Source organism: Oncorhynchus masou, chromosome 31 (genome assembly GCF_036934945.1).
Source record: "Oncorhynchus masou masou isolate Uvic2021 chromosome 31, UVic_Omas_1.1, whole genome shotgun sequence".
In the NCBI taxonomy this organism is placed as follows: Eukaryota; Metazoa; Chordata; class Actinopteri; order Salmoniformes; family Salmonidae; genus Oncorhynchus; species Oncorhynchus masou.
This window is the reverse complement of record NC_088242.1, coordinates 12,898,560-12,916,774: the sequence shown is the minus strand read 5'-3', so window position 1 is coordinate 12,916,774 and position 18,215 is coordinate 12,898,560. Positions and strand designations below refer to the sequence as shown.

The following is an 18,215-nucleotide window of genomic DNA, read 5'->3' as shown; positions in this document are numbered from 1 at the left end:
TTTAGGTTCCATGTAGAACCTTTAAAGAGGGTTCTACATGGAACCCAAAAGGTTTCTACCTGGAACCAGAAATGATTATTCTATGGGGACGGCCAAAGAACCCTGTTGGAATCCTTTTTTCTAAGAGTACAGCAGCACATTTCCTTTTAATTCTTGTTCCTTTTCCTTGTGCCTTTTATTGGGAAGACATTTTGCCTTATTTCTGCTTTACTATGCTGCTGTACTCAGAAAAAAAGGGTTCCAAAAGGGTTCTTCGACTGTCTCCATAGAATAACCTTCCACGCACATTCCATGTAGAACCTTTATAGAGGGTTCTCCATGGAACCCAAAAAGGGTTCTACCTGGAACAAAAAAATATTATACTATGGGGACAGCCGAAGAACCCTTTTGGAACCCTTTTTTCTAAGAATGTAGTGCCCAACTGTTGAGAAATTGTTGTGGCTTGAAGTGTGAGCAAAACATTATTATATTTCATCCATGGGATTTTGTCATATGATGATGTGTCGAATGTGCGTGGAAGGTTCTCCATGGTCATCAAATACTAGTAAAAGTCATCAGTGCAGATATGTTTGTCCTCATGACCTTTCATACATTGTTTCCAAAGCTGAATTAACAATATAATAACTGCTTCAGAAAATTAAAGCTGAATTAATAATATAATAACTACTGTATAAAATAAAAGCCCTCCTTTTCTTTAAAATGTTGTACCCACTTCACATTGGTTTTCAGAACATCATGATCTCATAACTACTACTACTCAATCAAATTATAAGTTTATAATGCCATTATAAACTATTGTCCCCCCCCTCCCCTATAATGTAAAATAGATTGACAAACAAGGATTTTAACGATTGTAGAATATATGGATTATACATTTCATTCTAACAAAACCTCCCTTGCATTGTCTTGGATTGAAGGTCCAGCCGAAGTTGGCACAGGACAGTGAGCGAATAGCAATTACTGCTGAGTGGTGTTTGGGTTTTTTCTCAATTTCTTTTTTAACAGTGTTGTTCATTGGAGTGTGAAAACTAGGCTGAGAGGAAGAGGCAGTCTGAGCAGAAATAAGGCAAAGTTCTTCCCAATACAAGGCACAAGGAAAAGGAGCAAGAATTAAAAGGAAATTGCTGCTGTACTTGAAATAACCACTGTGTTTTTAGTACTGTTTGTGAAGATTTAAGAGTTAGCTAATGAACAGGTATTGGTTTCAGTTGCTGGGAGGCTATTGAAATAAACAGAGATTGAACTGGACTTAAAATGCCTGAGGTGTTTGGTGGAACAATCATGTGTCCATGGTCTGAGGTACTTTACCTAAATTGCTTCACCTGCAGCGACCCACTCCATCACCAAAGCTGCTTCCCATAAAGACTTCATTATGATCGGGAAATACAGATAGCACAGCATGTCGGTAAAGATTGATTTGAAAGATAACTGTACTGTCACCTCCCAAATTATTGGCACCCTTGATAAAGATGAGCAAAAAAAGACTGTATCAAATAAATAATACAAATACCCAGCTATATTGCTCAACAAATGTGAAAATTACATTCTTTTAGACTAATACAATTACTCAGAGAAAAAAAATCCAAAGTAGACTCCAGATGTATAATGCATACTCAAGGGTTCTTCATCCTCCAGGGTTCTTCATCCTCCAAGGTTCTTCATCCAGGATTCTTTATACTCCAGGGTTCTTCATCCCCCAGTGTTCTTCATCCAGGTGTCGTGTCTTTGGCTTTGCCGGATTAAGTGATATGACATGCTATTCTATAAAATCCTTTCTCTGTAATTAATATTACCTGATTGAGCTAATCATGTAAATGTAATTAACTAGAAAGTTTGGGCACCACGAAAGAGTGTCTATACAGCTGTTATCTTCCAAATAAACTCTGAAAGACCTAGTAATATTTTACATTAATAGCAGTCAATATTAATCTTCACTTTATTTCAGTCTCATCTGAAAGTTGTACATTCTTGGTCTTCACGAACCCTGGCTAACAAGTTGAATCAGCAATACAAAATTGGGTTTAATAATTTATTTACTAAATACTTAACTAATCATACAAAATTACATACACACAGAATGCAAATTATGTCATACAGAAAACGTCCCTGGTGGATGGAGCCAACATAATTTCTGGTTACACAAAGGAAATGGGGTTGGGTTTGAGTGAAAGAGGGGGAAGACTGATGAACAAAGGGAGAAGCCATGCTATCGTAAATACAGTATCTTATGCATTCTAAATTACCGCTGCGCTTCGGTAGGTTGGTAGTAGATGCTGGCCGTGTTGGCCAACAGAGATCTTCCTGTCCTCGGAAGAATGTCTCTGGTGGTAAATTGCATACGTTGTAGTATCGTCGTTGTGTGTTAGACTGGATACGTCGTCCATCCTTTCCTAGCCCATGTTTACAGCGGCCGCTGCTAACTCAACGGCTAGGATGTTTCACTCCTTTAGTGAATAAGAGTTCAAAGCTCATACCATTCACAACCAAAGCTCACTCTGAGGTTGGCTTAGTTCTGCAGTTGACCAGTTAGTCCTTTTTAACTTATGGACCATCGTCCTATCGTCCTCGGAACAGAAGGTTACATTTTCAGAAAGGGCTTATATAGTGGAGGGAGAGAAGGGTGTGTTTCATAGTTTATAACCCATGTCTCTTCACAGTGGCGGGCCACTGATTGAGCAGAGCTCTAACCTTATGAAAACTCAATTCTCTCATTTGGAAGCTAAAATTAAATTAAATCTTTTCACAAATAGTTTCATATTCAAACATTTAAATGGCACACAATTCCATGTGAATCTGATAACGAGAATGTGTAGACTTTCCCAGATACAGTTTATGTTGTCCTGTCATCAGTCATAATGTCTCAGATGACAACCGAACTGACATCATATTCATTAAGTACCAACGCATATTTTCAAATGGTTCCATTGCCGTAATATGGTTCCTTTCCCCCCACCGTTTGATGTTCCTTCTATGTTTAACAAAGGCTATTCAAGAGTCCTTCAGTAGAGTCAAGAGAGAGAGGGGAGAAAGGTATTTATGGGGGGTCATGTCACACCCTGACCTGAGAGAGCCATTTTATTTCTCTATTTTGTTAGGTCAGGGTGTGATTTTGGGTGGGCATTCTATGTTATCTGTTTCTTTGTTTTTGGCCGAGTGTGGTTCCCAATCAGAGGCAACTGTCTATCGTTGTCTCTGATTGGGAATCATACTTAGGCAGTCCTTTTTCCCTCTTTCATTTGTGGGATCTTATTTTTGCATTGATTGTTATTTTGCCCTGCAGTGCGTCACGTTCATATTTGTTTTGTTGTTGTCGGTGTTCATTAAATAAATAAATAGAATGAACACTTACCACGCTGCGCTTTGGTCCACTTCTTCCCATGACGATCGTGACAGAAGATCCCACCACAAAAGGACCAAGCAGCGTGGCCAGGAGGAGAAGGGATCCTGGGCACGGGAGAGAAGGGAGTTTAGGACATCGTGAACATGGGAGGAGATCATGGCAGGCGACAAAAGCCTGCCATGGAAACAGGTGGAGGCAGATAGAGAGGAGCAGAGAGATCAGGAGTTACAGCAGAGGCAGGAGCACGAGAGGCAACACACAAAAAATGGGTTGGCGAGCGGGGCGAGCGGAGTTGGTCACGGTTCCAGTGCCATGTTTTCCGGTTTTACGCACCGTGCCTTCAGTGCACAGTCACAGCCCGGTAAATTCTCTCCGTACCTGCCGCGTAAAGAGGGGTATCCAGCCAGGAAGGGTGGTGCCGGCTCAGAGCTCCTGGTCTCCAGTGCGCCTCCTCGGACCGGGATATCCTGTGCCGGCTCTGCGCAAGGTATCTCCAGTGCGTCTGCACAGCTCAGTGCGTCCTGTGTCAGCACCTTCAACGTGCCGGGCTAAAGTGGTGATTCAGCCAACAGGGGTTTTGCTAGCTCTAAGCTCCAGACCTCCAGTGTGCTTTCACAGCCCAGTGCGTCCTGTGCTGGTGCCACGCACTTGCTGGATTGAAGTGGGTATCCAGCCAGGATGGGTTGTGCCTGCTCCACGAACCAGGCATCCAGTGTGTCTCTCTAGCCCGGTGAGTCCTGTGCCTGCTCCACGAACCAGGCCTCCAGTGTGTCTCTCCAGCCCAGTGAGTCCTGTGCCTGCTCCACGAACCAGGCCTCCAGTGTCTTTCTTCAGCCCGGTGAGTCCTGTGCCTGCTCCACAAACCAGGCCTCCAGTGTGTCTCTCCAGCCCGGTGAGTCCTGTGCCTGCTCCACGGACCAAGCCTCCTGTGTGTCTCCCCAGCCTGGTGTGTCCTGTGCCTGCTCCACGCACCAGGCCTGCAGTGTGTCTCCCCAGCCTGGTGAGTCCGGCGCCTCTGGCGACGGTCCCCAGTCCGGGGCCTCCGGCGACGATCTGCAGTCCGGAGCCTCCAGCGGTGATTCCCAGTTTGGAGCCTCCGGCGATGATCCACGGTCCGGTTCCTCCGGCAATGTTTCACGGTCCGGAGTCCCCGGCGACGGTCCACGGTCCGGTTCCACAGAAGCGGAGGGATCAGAGTAGGGAGCGGGGGCTACGTCCCTAACCGGAGCCGCCACCGAGGGTAGATGCCCACCTGGACCCTCCCTTATAGGTTCAGGTTTGCGGCCGGGAGCCCGCACCTTTGGGGGGGTACTGTCACGCCCTGACCTTAGAGAGCCGTTTTATTTCTCTATTTGGTTAGGTCAGGGTGTGATTTGGGGTGGGCATTCTATGTTATCTGTGGTTCCCAATCAGAGGCAGCTGTCCATTGTTGTCTCTAATTGGGAATAATACTTAGGCAGTCCATTTTCCCTCTTTCATTTGTGGGATCTTATTTTTGCATTGGTTGTTATTTTGCCCTGCAGTAAGTCACGTTCATATTTGTTTTGTTGTTGTCGGTGTTCGTTAAATTAATAAATAGAATGAACACGTACCACGCTGCGCTTTGGTCCACTTCTTCCCATGACGATCGTGACAGGTCATAAACCTTACCCACAGGCCAATGTCATGACACAGGGTTCTTCATCCAAGGTTCTTTATACTCCAGGGTTCTTCATCCTCCAATGTTCTTCATCCAGGTGTCACGCCCTGGTCGAAGTATATTGTCATTTATTTGGTCAGGCCAGGGTGTGGCATGGATTTTTGTATGTGGTGTGTTTTGTATTGTTTTTTTTCATCCTCCAGCATTCTTCATCTTCCAGGGTTCTTCATCCTCCTGCGTTCTTCATCTTTCCGGGTTCTTCATCCTCCAGCGTTCTTCATCCTCCAAATTGAAAATCCATGCTTGCAAACACAAAGCAGACACAGAAAGTTAATGCACATGTTTGCACGCTGTGGAATATGCACTTAGCTTGTTGTTAAACCATTTAAACCAGCAGAATGGAGCAATACAGCCATTCTGAAAATATATCAAAATGTGTGATGATTACTCAAGGGATCTGTGAAGTAAATGGGCTAGAGCAGCTAAGTTAACCCTGCAAAATATAAAACAAACTGCTTTCGAATTGAGTATGACATTGTATAACTCCAGCTAGAGTAAACCATGTGTGTGACTTTACAACACAAATGTTGTTATATTAACCATTTGATCTGGTATGTACACTTAGCATTCCTACCAGTTAATTCACTCTGTAATGATTCCTGAAGTCATGCAGTGCATATGTTCCATTGTTACTAACAGCGGCCCATGTGTTTCATTTTGATGGAGGTGTTGGGTCACTTGGTTGAAATTAGAATCTTATTTTCTTCCAGGCTGACCGGTATGAATCTACCTTCCCCTGTCATCAGCAGCAAGAACTGGCTACGGCTACATTTCACATCTGACAGCAACCATCGACGGAAAGGATTTAGTGCCCAGTACCAAGGTAAGGGGTCAGTGTCGGAGGGCTAGGAGAGACCCCTTCCCATTGCAGGCAGTCATCAGTGCACATGGCAGTGAGTTCTTTGCCAGAGTTCAGCTAAACATGATGTCTTGGCCTGGCCTGGATTCTGCCAGCACACGGTTCGCAGGTATTTGTCTGGTTTCTTTTTACGAAGTTCAACACGGCTTGAGGCCCTCCAGGCTTAGTCACTAAGTGTAGTCTAAGATACTTCTGACTAAAAGAGAGTTGGGAAACTAAACCCAGTTTGCACATTATATTTCAATTAATTAGGATTTGTGTGTATTTTCCGGTAAAATTACAATACTCCTTTTATTAATACCTGGCAAGGGGATGAAGTCATACTGGAGAGAGGATAACTGAACCTATTTTAGCTTTCTCAGGGTTTAATTAGCTTCCCTGCATGACATAATTACCAGATTAGATTCCGAGTTGAATCCAAATCCAAATTGGCTCCCGCTGACAAAAATGCAGGCTACGCATCAAGTGCACTGCCTGCTGGGTACTGAGCCCAGTGGTGTTAGGTGACAGTGTGGCCACCACTATTCACAAGCTAACCCTCCCTTGCCCTGCACAACAAATGACTCCTGTGCCTTGGATGTACTGATCCATAAAGACTAAATACCACAGACCCAATAAGGCTGGTTGATGTTTATTGGGATGAATCTTGTCCTGGAGGCAGAGCTGAGCGATCTCCACTAGATGGGCCAGCTGCAAAGTCAAAATTGGCTATACATCGTAAAAAATCATAAAAACAAACATTTGCTTTTTGGTCTAAATTTAAGGTTAGGTTTGGGTATAAGGTTAGCGGTGTGGTTAGGGTTAGGTTTAAAATCAGATTTTATAACTTTGTGGCTGTGCCAGCTAGTGACTACCCTGCAGAGCTGCCTACATTGCATGAGTCATCCCAATAAATTCCAACTTGCAAGAGCACGGAAGCCTGGGCACATTGGCACCCTCCTGGCCCTCTGCAATCACCTGGAGGACAGCTTGACATCTCTGCTTGTGAACTTCTACAGTAAACCCCATCTTCAAAGGATTTGGGGGAGGCAGGGAGGGACAGAGAGAGAGAGGGGGAAGCTGCTTGCATAGCAAGGAATCTCACAGAAGTGTTTGCACGTTGTGACAGATTTTCTTTCAGCCTTTGCTCTTAGGGTATTTTCCTAATTAATATAATAATAATATATCATATATGCTAATTACATAAATGAATTATAATGTGCACTATTTTCTCTCTCCAACAGTGAAAAAGGCCATTGAGCTGAAGTCAAGAGGGGTGAAAATGCTTCCAAGCAAAGACACAAACCACAAAAATGCAGTTTGTAAGTACTTTCTTATGCTTATGGAGGTTCCGTTCCATCGTAAAATCAAGCATATCTTAAATAGTGTTTTCTTTCCCCAGGCAGTCCAAACAGTCCAGAATTGTACACTTATGATAAGCATTTTAAATTACGATAAGAATTTAGGATGTGGTATTTAGTATTTTATTCACATCCCCATTAGCTGTTGCAGAAGCTACAGAGTCAAACGAAGTAGGTTTTCTTACAAAGTTAAGTCAAACTGAGTGATATTTCATCCTACGGATCTCCACATACATTGGACAAGCCCTCTTTGTGTAAAAATTCATGCCATCTGTATCGGTCCATTGACAGTTATATGATCAATGTAAATATGTGCATAATTCTATTGCACAATTGCTATTCATTACCCAGGGGGTATACTAACAGATTTTATCTGTCAGATTTATTATATACTAAATCCACCCAGTCTGACGTATGCATATGCATGGTGATCAGGTGGTTCCCGATGTGATGTGTGTATGGATACCAATGGAGGATCTTAATTTGAGACAGTTTGCTACAGCATGAAAATTAACCTGCAGCAACAGGAAATGTGAATTATCATGTTATTATTATATTATTAATTAATGGACATTTTTGTAGTGGTGGCTCCAGTTTCCTTAAGGGAAAACATGTCTGAAATGTCAAAGTGGGTGATCAAATTAAGATCCTACATCTGTATGTATGTGCGCATACAATCTTATGACAAATATCCACCTTTGATCAAAACGCTGTTTCAAGAAATACATTGAACTTTTTTAATTCACACTGGCTAGTGGCCCAAAATGCATTTCAAACCCAGCTAGTACCTCTACTGAGTTTCCAGGGAAGAAATGTCTCCATACAATTAAGGTCATAGTATTTTTTTTTTACAGATATTTTTTAAAAGTGGTAATATGTTTGATTATCAGTTAGACATGAGTTGCTATCACACATAATTCTGTGCATAATTGATCATGATGATTTTCACACATCCATATGTACACACATACCATAATCCAATTTAGAGTGTTTGCTTAGCATTTAATGTCTGCACAATTTCCATAATGTGTTTTCCAAAAGATGCCCTTGATGCTATCTATAATGGTATGGGGAAAACAACCCCCTCTTTAACACCACATTAAATTGTATTAATAATTTGTTCCATGCTATGCTTCATAAAGCCTGTTCTATTGCAATTAGTGTTACTAAATGGCTGACTTTGCAAAAGTGAGGCACCATTTCTAATCTAGAATTTACATTTCAGGTACAATATATGGTGATCCTGGATTGATAAACAAATAGCAATTATAAAAACACTATTTTGTGACACTGGTGTAAGGCAACCTTGTCAACTCAGCAACATAATGCAGTGTATAAAACAAGTCCACTTTATATACTTGAATAGCATCAATAGGCTCAGGTAATTATTAACCAAGTTTGTAACTCTTTAACTGTCATTAAAACATTCTAAATTCTGCAAAGGCAGAATTGATGTGGTCATTCATATATGAATATGTATATTATCACCATCACCAGACACTTTTATATGAGGGATTAAGTTCAGGTCCTGACTCACTGTGGTCATTAAAGATCCCATGGTGCTCATTTAAAGAGCAGAGGTGTAAAATCATGCACTCTGGCCAAACCCTGGATGTATTGCCAGCCTTCTCCTCATATTCTCCAAGACATCTAATTACTACAGCTAAATTTCAGTTGGACAGAATTATTTTAATCTTCATTGAAAAGGCAGATTGTTTTGTACATTTTGCTGATGGCTGGAAAGATGTCTGACATTGATCACCGAGATGGCTTCTCATTTTTCACGGGGTAAAAATTCCAACCACCTACACAGTGTGGAGCCTGTGTTTGCCATCAAAGGGGTATCCCCATTGGACTAAGAATGAATTGATACTGATCCAAACTGGCTGCCCACCTCTGTAAATTGTTTGCCAGCTTTTTAAAACTAGACTAGATCCAATGCTTAGGATAACAACATAATATAGAAGGGAAATAAATGCTTACACAGTTTATTGCAGAATTATCTGCGGGAGAATACAATAGTGTGTGGTTATTAATTACCCTTCCTTTTGATGGTCTCCAATTCCCGATCAAAAGAAGCACCTCTACCTGCACAAGTTTAGCAAATTGATTGCATGTGGGATGAAAGAGTTCTTTGTTCTATTGTGATTAACGTTGGGTAGCAGAAAAATGCAGGCCTAAAGGAAGAAGTTTATTATTCAAGCTACATTGGTCACTATCTAAAATTGTCTTAGCTTTACCTATAACATACCAGATACTGTACAGTAGTATATACTGTAGAAGATACTGTAATAGGTACTGTATCTACAGTAGATACTATACTGTAGGTACTGTAGTAGATTCTGTAGACACCATCATAGATACAGTAGTAGTTACAGTAGATACTGTAGTAGATAATTTAGTAGATACTGTAGATACTGTAGTAGATAATTTAGTAGATACTGTAGATACCATCATAGATACAGTAGTAGATATTGTAGTAGATACTGTATTATATACTTTAGTACGTGAATCTTTCTGAGTGTTGTCTGTTGTATCATGATGACCTCACTGAATACCATCACAAGCATATTCAGTCTGTTCCAATCATTGGTGTTTACTTCAAATCCCAAACTAGGCAGCCATGGAAACAGTTCAAACGGATTAACAAATCTATAAAATATAGTCACTGTAGTTATATTTATAATGAAATCATTCTCAGAAAATACAAGGATTTTACAAATTGGTATCTGTGTGTGTAGCAAAGTTCAGTTTGTTACCGGTGACAGTACCCAAATATTTATCTTAAAGAAGCCAATCTGGGGATCTTGAATGATAGTAGTCCAGCAGCCATTGGTGGAGTGGGAAGTTTACCTTTCGCAGCAGAAGTGAGCTATGTGGGCTTCATCATTGATTATAACAGTAGTCTAGAGGAGTGTCGAAGTGGGGAAGCTGTGAGAGGAATGGATGCTTTGTTGTAGTTCTCTCTGTTATAAATTCCCTGCTAAAAAAACACGCTGACCGACAAAATAGCTTTATTAACATAAGAAATAAAACTAGTATGAAAGTAAAGTCATGATCCTTTTCATTTTCAAATCAAAGTCCTAACACAGAAAAGTGGAGTAAGATTATCACTGAGCAGAACAGGAAACAGAAATGGTGGTGCAAACAGACAAAAGCTTTGATTGGATGGTGGAACTTTTTAAAACTAATATCAGCATTCACAGGAGGTGACATTTGAAGACAACATCAAACAGAAATACATGACAGTTGATCAAAAGGGATAGCAATGGCTGTCCATGCCGCTCACTCCATCATCAACACATTCTCTGACCTTGACTTGAAATGAACATTTTAGCATTATTATTGCACCGGATTTCATGGGATAGGGTTAATACATTCTCATTTGATCACTCTTATAGTGTATTCAGGTTTAAAAAGGCTTCTAAAGTTTGTAATTTCAGACTTTATTTGCCCTAACAAAAAATGTATCAACCCCTACAAAAAAATGACCATTAATTATAATCCACATTTCCTGTTGCTGCAGGATTACTTTCCTGCTGTGGCATACTGGTTCAAATAAAAATCCTACATCTGTAGGTATCCTCCAATATACGATTTCTCGCATGTAGCATGTTGATTTTTTTATAGAAAGTAATGGTCACTAAAACCAAAGCCACATGGTACATTGAGAGTTCACGCATAGAAATTGTTTACAGAATGAAAGGATTCTGTAGTCTGTGATTACTGTGCAGTGCATCAAAAGGAATGGATGGAAAAAGGGCAACAACAAAAAAGTTGTTTTTTTTCCAATGCCTTTTGCACCTGCTTTTTGTGACCAAGTTAAAATGATGTGTAAGATGACCTAATGTGGTTCTGGGCCCGTAAACAAACTGAGGTTATGTGACAGAATGATGCAGAAATTAAGGTGAGAACACAAACACACACTGGCACAGGAATGGTGGAAGAGGATATGCTATGAAGCATGACCTTTTCACAGTTTGTTTTCATTATATTGCCACGAGCAGTGAATCATTAAAGCTCCTGTCATCACAAGGTGGAAATACATATTTCATATCTGAATGCAACCCATACAAATGTTATGATGAAACATTTACTTGTATTGGCTGTTTTATTTCTATAGCTCTTGACCCACCTGTTCATTTATTTCTCTTTAAGCAAAGCTTATTATCAAGTTCACTATAAAAATAGATTATTCTTTTGATAAATGCACCTATCCAACTCTTGGTAAGAAAATGGTCATACAATTTACAGAACTTCTTACGTAAATTTGCAATTGTGCATATGCTGACATACGAAACAGACCTTTCCGAATATTGAGTTTCACCCCCTTTTGCCTTCAGAAAAGCCTCAGTTCGTTGGGGCATGGACTCTACAAGGTGTCGACAGCGTTCCACAGGGATGCTGGCCCATGTTGACTCCAATGTTTCCTACAGTTGTGTCAAGTTGACTGGATGTCCTTTGTGTGGTGGAACATTCTTGATACACACGGGAAACTGTTGAGCGTGAAAAACCCAGCAATGTTGTAGTTCTTGACAAACTGGTGTGCTTGGTGCCTAATACCATACCCCGTTCAAAGGCACTTACATCTTTGTCTTGCCCATTCACCCTATGAATGGCACATATACACAATTCATGTCTAAAATGTCTCAAGGCTTAAAAATCATGATTTAACTTCTCTGGGATATGTGGGATGGTAGCGTCCCACCTTGCCAACAGCCAGTGAAATTGCAGGGCCACAAATTCAAAACAACAGAAATACCATAATTAAAATTCCTCAAACATAGAAGTATTATACACCCTTTTATAGATAAACTTATTGTAAATCCAGCCACAGTGTCCAATTTCAAATAGGATTTACTGCGAAAGCACACCAATCGATTATGTTAGGTCAGCACCTAGTCACAGAAAACCATACAGCCATTTTCCAGCCATGGAGAGGGCTCACAAAAGTCAGAAATAGAGATGAAATGAATCACTAACCTTTGATGATCTTCATCAGGTGGCACTCACAGGACTTCACAGACATGATTCAAACAGTTTTTAAAAAATCTACTAATCATATGCATATTCTAGCTTTTGGGCCTGAGTAGCAGGCAGTTTACTCTGGGCACCTTATTATCCAAGCTACTCAATACTGCCCCCCAGTCCCAAAGAAGTTAACCTTTCTCCTCCCCTTCATCTACGCTGATGCTGCTGCTACTCTCTGTTGTTATCTATGCATAGCCACTTTAATAACTCTACCTACATATACAGTGCCTTGCGAAAGTATTCGGCCCCCTTGAACTTTGCGACCTTTTGCCACATTTCAGGCTTCAAACATAAAGATATAAAACTGTATTTTTTTGTGAAGAATCAACAACAAGTGGGACACAATCATGAAGTGGAACGACATTTATTGGATATTTCAAACTTTTTTAACAAATCAAAAACTGAAAAATTGGGCGTGCAAAATTATTCAGCCCCCTTAAGTTAATACTTTGTAGCGCCACCTTTTGCTGCGATTACAGCTGTAAGTCGCTTGGGGTATGTCTCTATCAGTTTTGCACATCGAGAGACTGACATTTTTTCCCATTCCTCCTTGCAAATCAGCTCGAGCTCAGTGAGGTTGGATGAAGAGCATTTGTGAACAGCAGTTTTCAGTTCTTTCCACAGATTCTCGATTGGATTCAGGTCTGGACGTTGACTTGGCCATTCTAACACCTGGATATGTTTATTTTTTAACCATTCCATTGTAGATTTTGCTTTATGTTTTGGATCATTGTCTTGTTGGAAGACAAATCTCCGTCCCAGTCTCAGGTCTTTTGCAGACTCCATCAGGTTTTCTTCCAGAATGGTCCTGTATTTGGCTCCATCCATCTTCTCATCAATTTTAACCATCTTCCCTGTCCCTGCTGAAGAAAATCAGGCCCAAACCATGATGCTGCCACTTCCATGTTTGACAGTGGGGATGGTGTGTTCATTGTGATGAGCTGTGTTGCTTTTACGCCAAACATAACGTTTTGCATTGGTGCCAAAAAGTTCAATTTTGGTTTCGTCTGACCAGAGCACCTTCTTCCACATGTTTGGTGTGTCTCCCAGGTGGCTTGTGGCAAACTTTAAACAACACTTTTTATGGATATCTTTAAGAAATGGCTTTCTTCTTGCCACTCTTCCATAAAGGCCAGATTTGTGCAATATACGACTGATTGTTGTCCTATGGACAGAGTCTCCCACCTCAGCTGTAGATGTCTGCAGTTCATCCAGAGTGATCATGGGCCTCTTGGCTGCATCTCTAATCAGTCTTCTCCTTGTATGAGCTGAAAGTTTAGAGGGACGGCCAGGTCTTGGTAGATTTGCAGTGGTCTGATACTCCTTCCATTTCAATATTATCGCTTGCACAGTGCTCCTTGGGATGTTTAAAGCTTGGGAAATCTTTTTGTATCCAAATCCGGCTTTAAACGTCTTCACAACAGTATCTCGGACCTGCCTGGTGTGTTCCTTGTTCTTCATGATGCTCTCTGCGCTTTTAACGGACCTCTGAGACTATCACAGTGCAGGTGCATTTATACGGAGACTTGATTACACACAGGTGGATTGTATTTATCATCATTAGTCATTGAGGTCAACATTGGATCATTCAGAGATCCTCACTGAACTTCTGGAGAGAGTTTGCTGCACAGAAAGTAAAGGGGCTGAATAATTTTGCACGCCTAATTTTTCAGTTTTTGATTTGTTAAAAAAGTTTGAAATATCCAATAAATGTCGTTCCACTTCATGATTGTGTCCCACTTGTTGTTGATTCTTCACAAAAAAATACAGTTTTATATCTTTATGTTTGAAGCCTGAAATGTGGCACAAGGTCGCAAAGTTCAAGGGGGCTGAATACTTTCGCAAGGCACTGTACATAATTACCTCCATTACCTCGACACCGGTTCCCCCTGCACATTGACATTTACTCTGTACCGGTACCCCCTTTATATAGCCCCGCTATTGTTATTTACTGCTGCTCTTAATTATTTGTTATCATTATTGCTTACTTTTTTGTGATTTTCTTAAAACTGAATTGTTGGTTAAGGGCTTGTAAGTACGGTAAGCATTTCACGGTAAGGTCTACATCTGTTGTATTCGGTGCATGTGACAAATACAATTTGATTTGATTGACATCAATAAGGGAGCATAGCTTTCACCTGGATTTACCTGGTCAGTCTGTCATGTTCATAATGTTTTGTACACTTTTTTACACAGTGTATGTTAACATGACTTAATGTGTATTATATTGCAGGATATAATACACTTAATGTTGTATCCAGGGTATTGTCCAGGACTGTTAGATGCAATGCATTTTGTTTTTTAATGTTTTTATGAAACCTTTATTTAACCAGAAAAATACCCTTGAGGTTAGAAACCTCTTTTGTGAGGGGGATTAGGTGTAATGCTTCGTTTCAGTCTGTGTTATGGCCATTAGAGACTTTTAACTTCTTCCTTCACATGAATGTTTTCAGTGCAACAGCGCACAATGATCGATGCATTTTCTATTCTGAAAGCCATTATTAAACCAAATTGTCTCCCAAAGTTTTTATTGATAATTTTACTGCCAATGATCTAAATATGCAGTAACTGTAAGTGGACTCATCTTTGTATTCATTCATGGCTTCTGAATTAATGGCAGCGATAGAGGAATCATTTCCTTTCATTGAGACTAATGGAGCGTGATCTTGTTAGAACATGAAATTAGGATTAATTGCTCTAATCCTATGATTGTGAGAGTGCTGTTTGTCACCGTTGTCTCTTGCTTCTGGCCCTGTGTTTCTAGTATAATACCTTTCCGATTCTTGTCAGCACCTGTTATGGAGCATCAATATGGGTCTTTGTTAAAAGTATCTGAGCCTCTGTATAATCCCATAGCAAACTCTTAACCTTTTTTCTAACCATCAGTGTGTATATTTTGTACTGTCAATTAATCAACTAGACATAAAAACTGTACAATCAAGCTTATCACATTACATTTGACTATACAGTGCACTTGAGGCGCATAACTTTCATGGTATTATTTTATAATATCTGTCACTAGTAATTGAATAGATTTGGTACTTATTTTCTCACCACTCTGTATTCCACCTTTATCCTCTTTCTGTAGTGAGCCAAGGGGGCATGGCAGCAGACATTTGTCCAGATCCTGGGATTCCAGAGAATGGGAAGAGGATGGGCTCAGACTTTCAGTGGGTTCCTTTGCTTCACTCTCATCAGGTTTGGCCTCAGTGAATTTGGAACTGTGTGGAACAGCTTTAATCAAGGCGAACCCTGCTGTGTGGAATAGGCATTTTTAAACCCCCACTGCTATGCCATCACCATTAGTGACTGAAATTAGACCCGCACAATAGGTGATAAGACCCTCTTAGAGAAGATGCCTTAATTCAACAAGGGTCATTACTGGTTTGTTAAGGAGGCAGATGTACTTATCACCATTAAAAACTAAAAACATTTGAGAAACTGAGGAAACTTGTTCACAGACCAAAAAAGTTACACTTAGTTGTTTGGAACACACCATAGCAATCTACTGTGGAAATTGAAAATGTTTTATCCCATGTTGCTTGTTGCAGAATTGACAGAAGGATGTCTGTCACAGGCATTGAGGAGTTAGGGGTTGATGCCGTGCTCTGTGCGGCAGGTCATTTGTTTCTCCAATTCCTACAGGGTTGGAGCCAGCATCCAGTTTTCCTGTGATGACAGCTATGTGCTTCAGGGATCAAAGAGCATCACTTGCCAGAGAGTGACAGAGACGTTGGCCGCATGGAGTGACCACAGGCCTATCTGCCGCAGTAAGTGTGAACGCAGGCAGGCTCTTTTACCATCGCAACACTTTCTGTAGGTACAGATATGCTCTCTTAATTTGATCACCCTGTTGTGGCAGAGTATTTGTCAATTCAAAACTTGTAGTGTATTCAATGTTTAAAAAGGCTTCTAAAGTTTAAATTTCCACTTAAACATTTCACATAATTCATATTTCCTGTTGCTATTTCCTGTTGCTAGCCATCTGTGAGAAGTAGCAACTGCTTTTGAACTGTTAATAGCTATGATTAATACCACATGAGCTTCCAAAACTATTATGACTGTATGGTTCACTTTTGCTGGCACATACTGTGTACAAAAATAATAACATTTGTTTACTTTTTAATATTTTTGCTAAATGCACTATTTATCAGTAATCCCTATCCATTTAGAGTTAGGGAAGCATGACATGTTTTTATGTAAACATGACATGTTTTTTAGGGAAGCATGACATGTTTTTGAGGGGAAGCATGACATGTTTTTTATGTAAACATGACATGTTTTTTAGGGAAGCATGACATGTTTTTTATGTAAACATGACATGTTTTTTTAGGTAAGCGTGACATGTTTTTGAGGGGAAGCATGACATGTCTTTTAAGGAAGCATGCATGACATGTTTTTTGTTTTGTTTCACAGGAGATAATCGCAATCCATATAGGTTAGGTTAAGTGCTACCAAACTGTAAATTACTGTTGAGGCTATACTGATGGTAACTGATGATCGGCTCACAGTTGTATTATTGGTGTGTGCAGGCAGCTAATGCCCACTGGAGGTGAGATCCGCAGAGGTCTAACTTTCAAAGCCATAGAGGACACAGGCCTCCAGATGACATTAATCAAAATGAAATGAGGCAGTATGTCAGCCATCCAGAAGGAAAGAGTAACCATGTTTGACAATTTCTTAGCACCATTCCTGGGGAGTACTGATCGATCCAGACACTTTTTGTCACAGCGTCGCCCGGTAAACCCTTTACGAATAACACTCTACTACCCCCTCGCCCCCAGACCTCTCTCCACCATCACCCTCTCCATGCGGAGCTAAGTACCAGGTAGAAGCCATTAAATGTGAAGTTAAAAGGCCTCCAGAGATCCACTGCTGCTCTGTACTCTCCCGGATATGTATAATCCCAGGTGATTATTTAGAGTTAATTATAGAATGCTTTTCCGACCTGTGAATGAAGGATGTGCTCGTTTAGGAGTTTTTTCTACCAACTTCAGAACCCTCTGACTCTTCGATAATTAACAGGCGCACGGCGTAGTCATCAGAGATTTCATAATTAATCATTTTCAGTCATTTGAACTAGACAATGGGTGATGTCAGACTCTGCTTCTTCACCTCTTGATGATTTCACTCACCAATCTTCAGGATAAACGTTAAGTAATGAGTAATTAAATGTTCAGTAATTAGGTGCAGTAACCCAAAGGTTGCTGGTTCGAATCCCCGTGCCAGGAATGTGGAAAAATCTTCCATTCTGCCCCTGAGCAAAGCAGTTAATCCCCAACAACAACTGCTTCCCGGCCACCAATGACATCGATTAAGGCAGCCCCCCCCCCCCCACTCTTCTCTGACTCAGGGTGGTTTGCTTAAATGCGGAAGATACATTTAGGTTGAATGCATTCTGTGGTGCAACTGACGAGGTATTCCCTTCCAATGTAGCATTTACTTATTTTTGTCTGATAAATGTATTTTGTATTTTATTTCAACAGCGAGAACGTGTGGTTCTAATTCAAGAGGACCAAAGGGCTTCATCACCTCTCCTAATTACCCTGTTCAGTATGACAACAATGCCCACTGTGTTTGGGTCATAACAGCACTGGACAATAGGAAGGTGAGTCACATTTATTTTCTTTCTTTTTGCTTTCTTTCTTTTTATTTTCTTTCTTTATATCATAGTGAATTATCAGCATGCATAGCCGTGCTAATGAGTCTCTTTGCAAGGTGAATGGTTCAACTTCAATAATTTAACTCAGTTTGTGTTGTATTTTGCAAGTTGAGGCTATGTCAAAATCACATTATTTTGGATGTAGGTGAAGGATAATCTATTTTATTGTGACAGTGAACCAACAGGACATCTAATGAAAGGGGTATCCAAGCACATAATTATGATTATGATATGGTATTAATGCAATGCCATTGTGTTCATTGGCATACAAGTGGTATTAGAAT

General features: G+C 40.6%; 1 protein-coding gene across 1 annotated transcript in view; it reads left to right on the top strand.

The window, feature by feature from the left end:
- LOC135523452 (CUB and sushi domain-containing protein 1-like) overlaps positions 1–18,215 on the top strand; it is a 422,532-nt gene that overhangs the window by 265,377 nt on the left and 138,940 nt on the right. Inside the window, exons 6-10 of the mRNA XM_064950127.1 lie at positions 5,750–5,862; positions 7,122–7,199; positions 15,358–15,439; positions 15,915–16,039; positions 17,756–17,877. Of these exons, the coding sequence (XP_064806199.1) occupies positions 5,750–5,862; positions 7,122–7,199; positions 15,358–15,439; positions 15,915–16,039; positions 17,756–17,877 (520 nt within the window). The remainder of the gene's footprint in view (positions 1–5,749; positions 5,863–7,121; positions 7,200–15,357; positions 15,440–15,914; positions 16,040–17,755; positions 17,878–18,215) is intronic.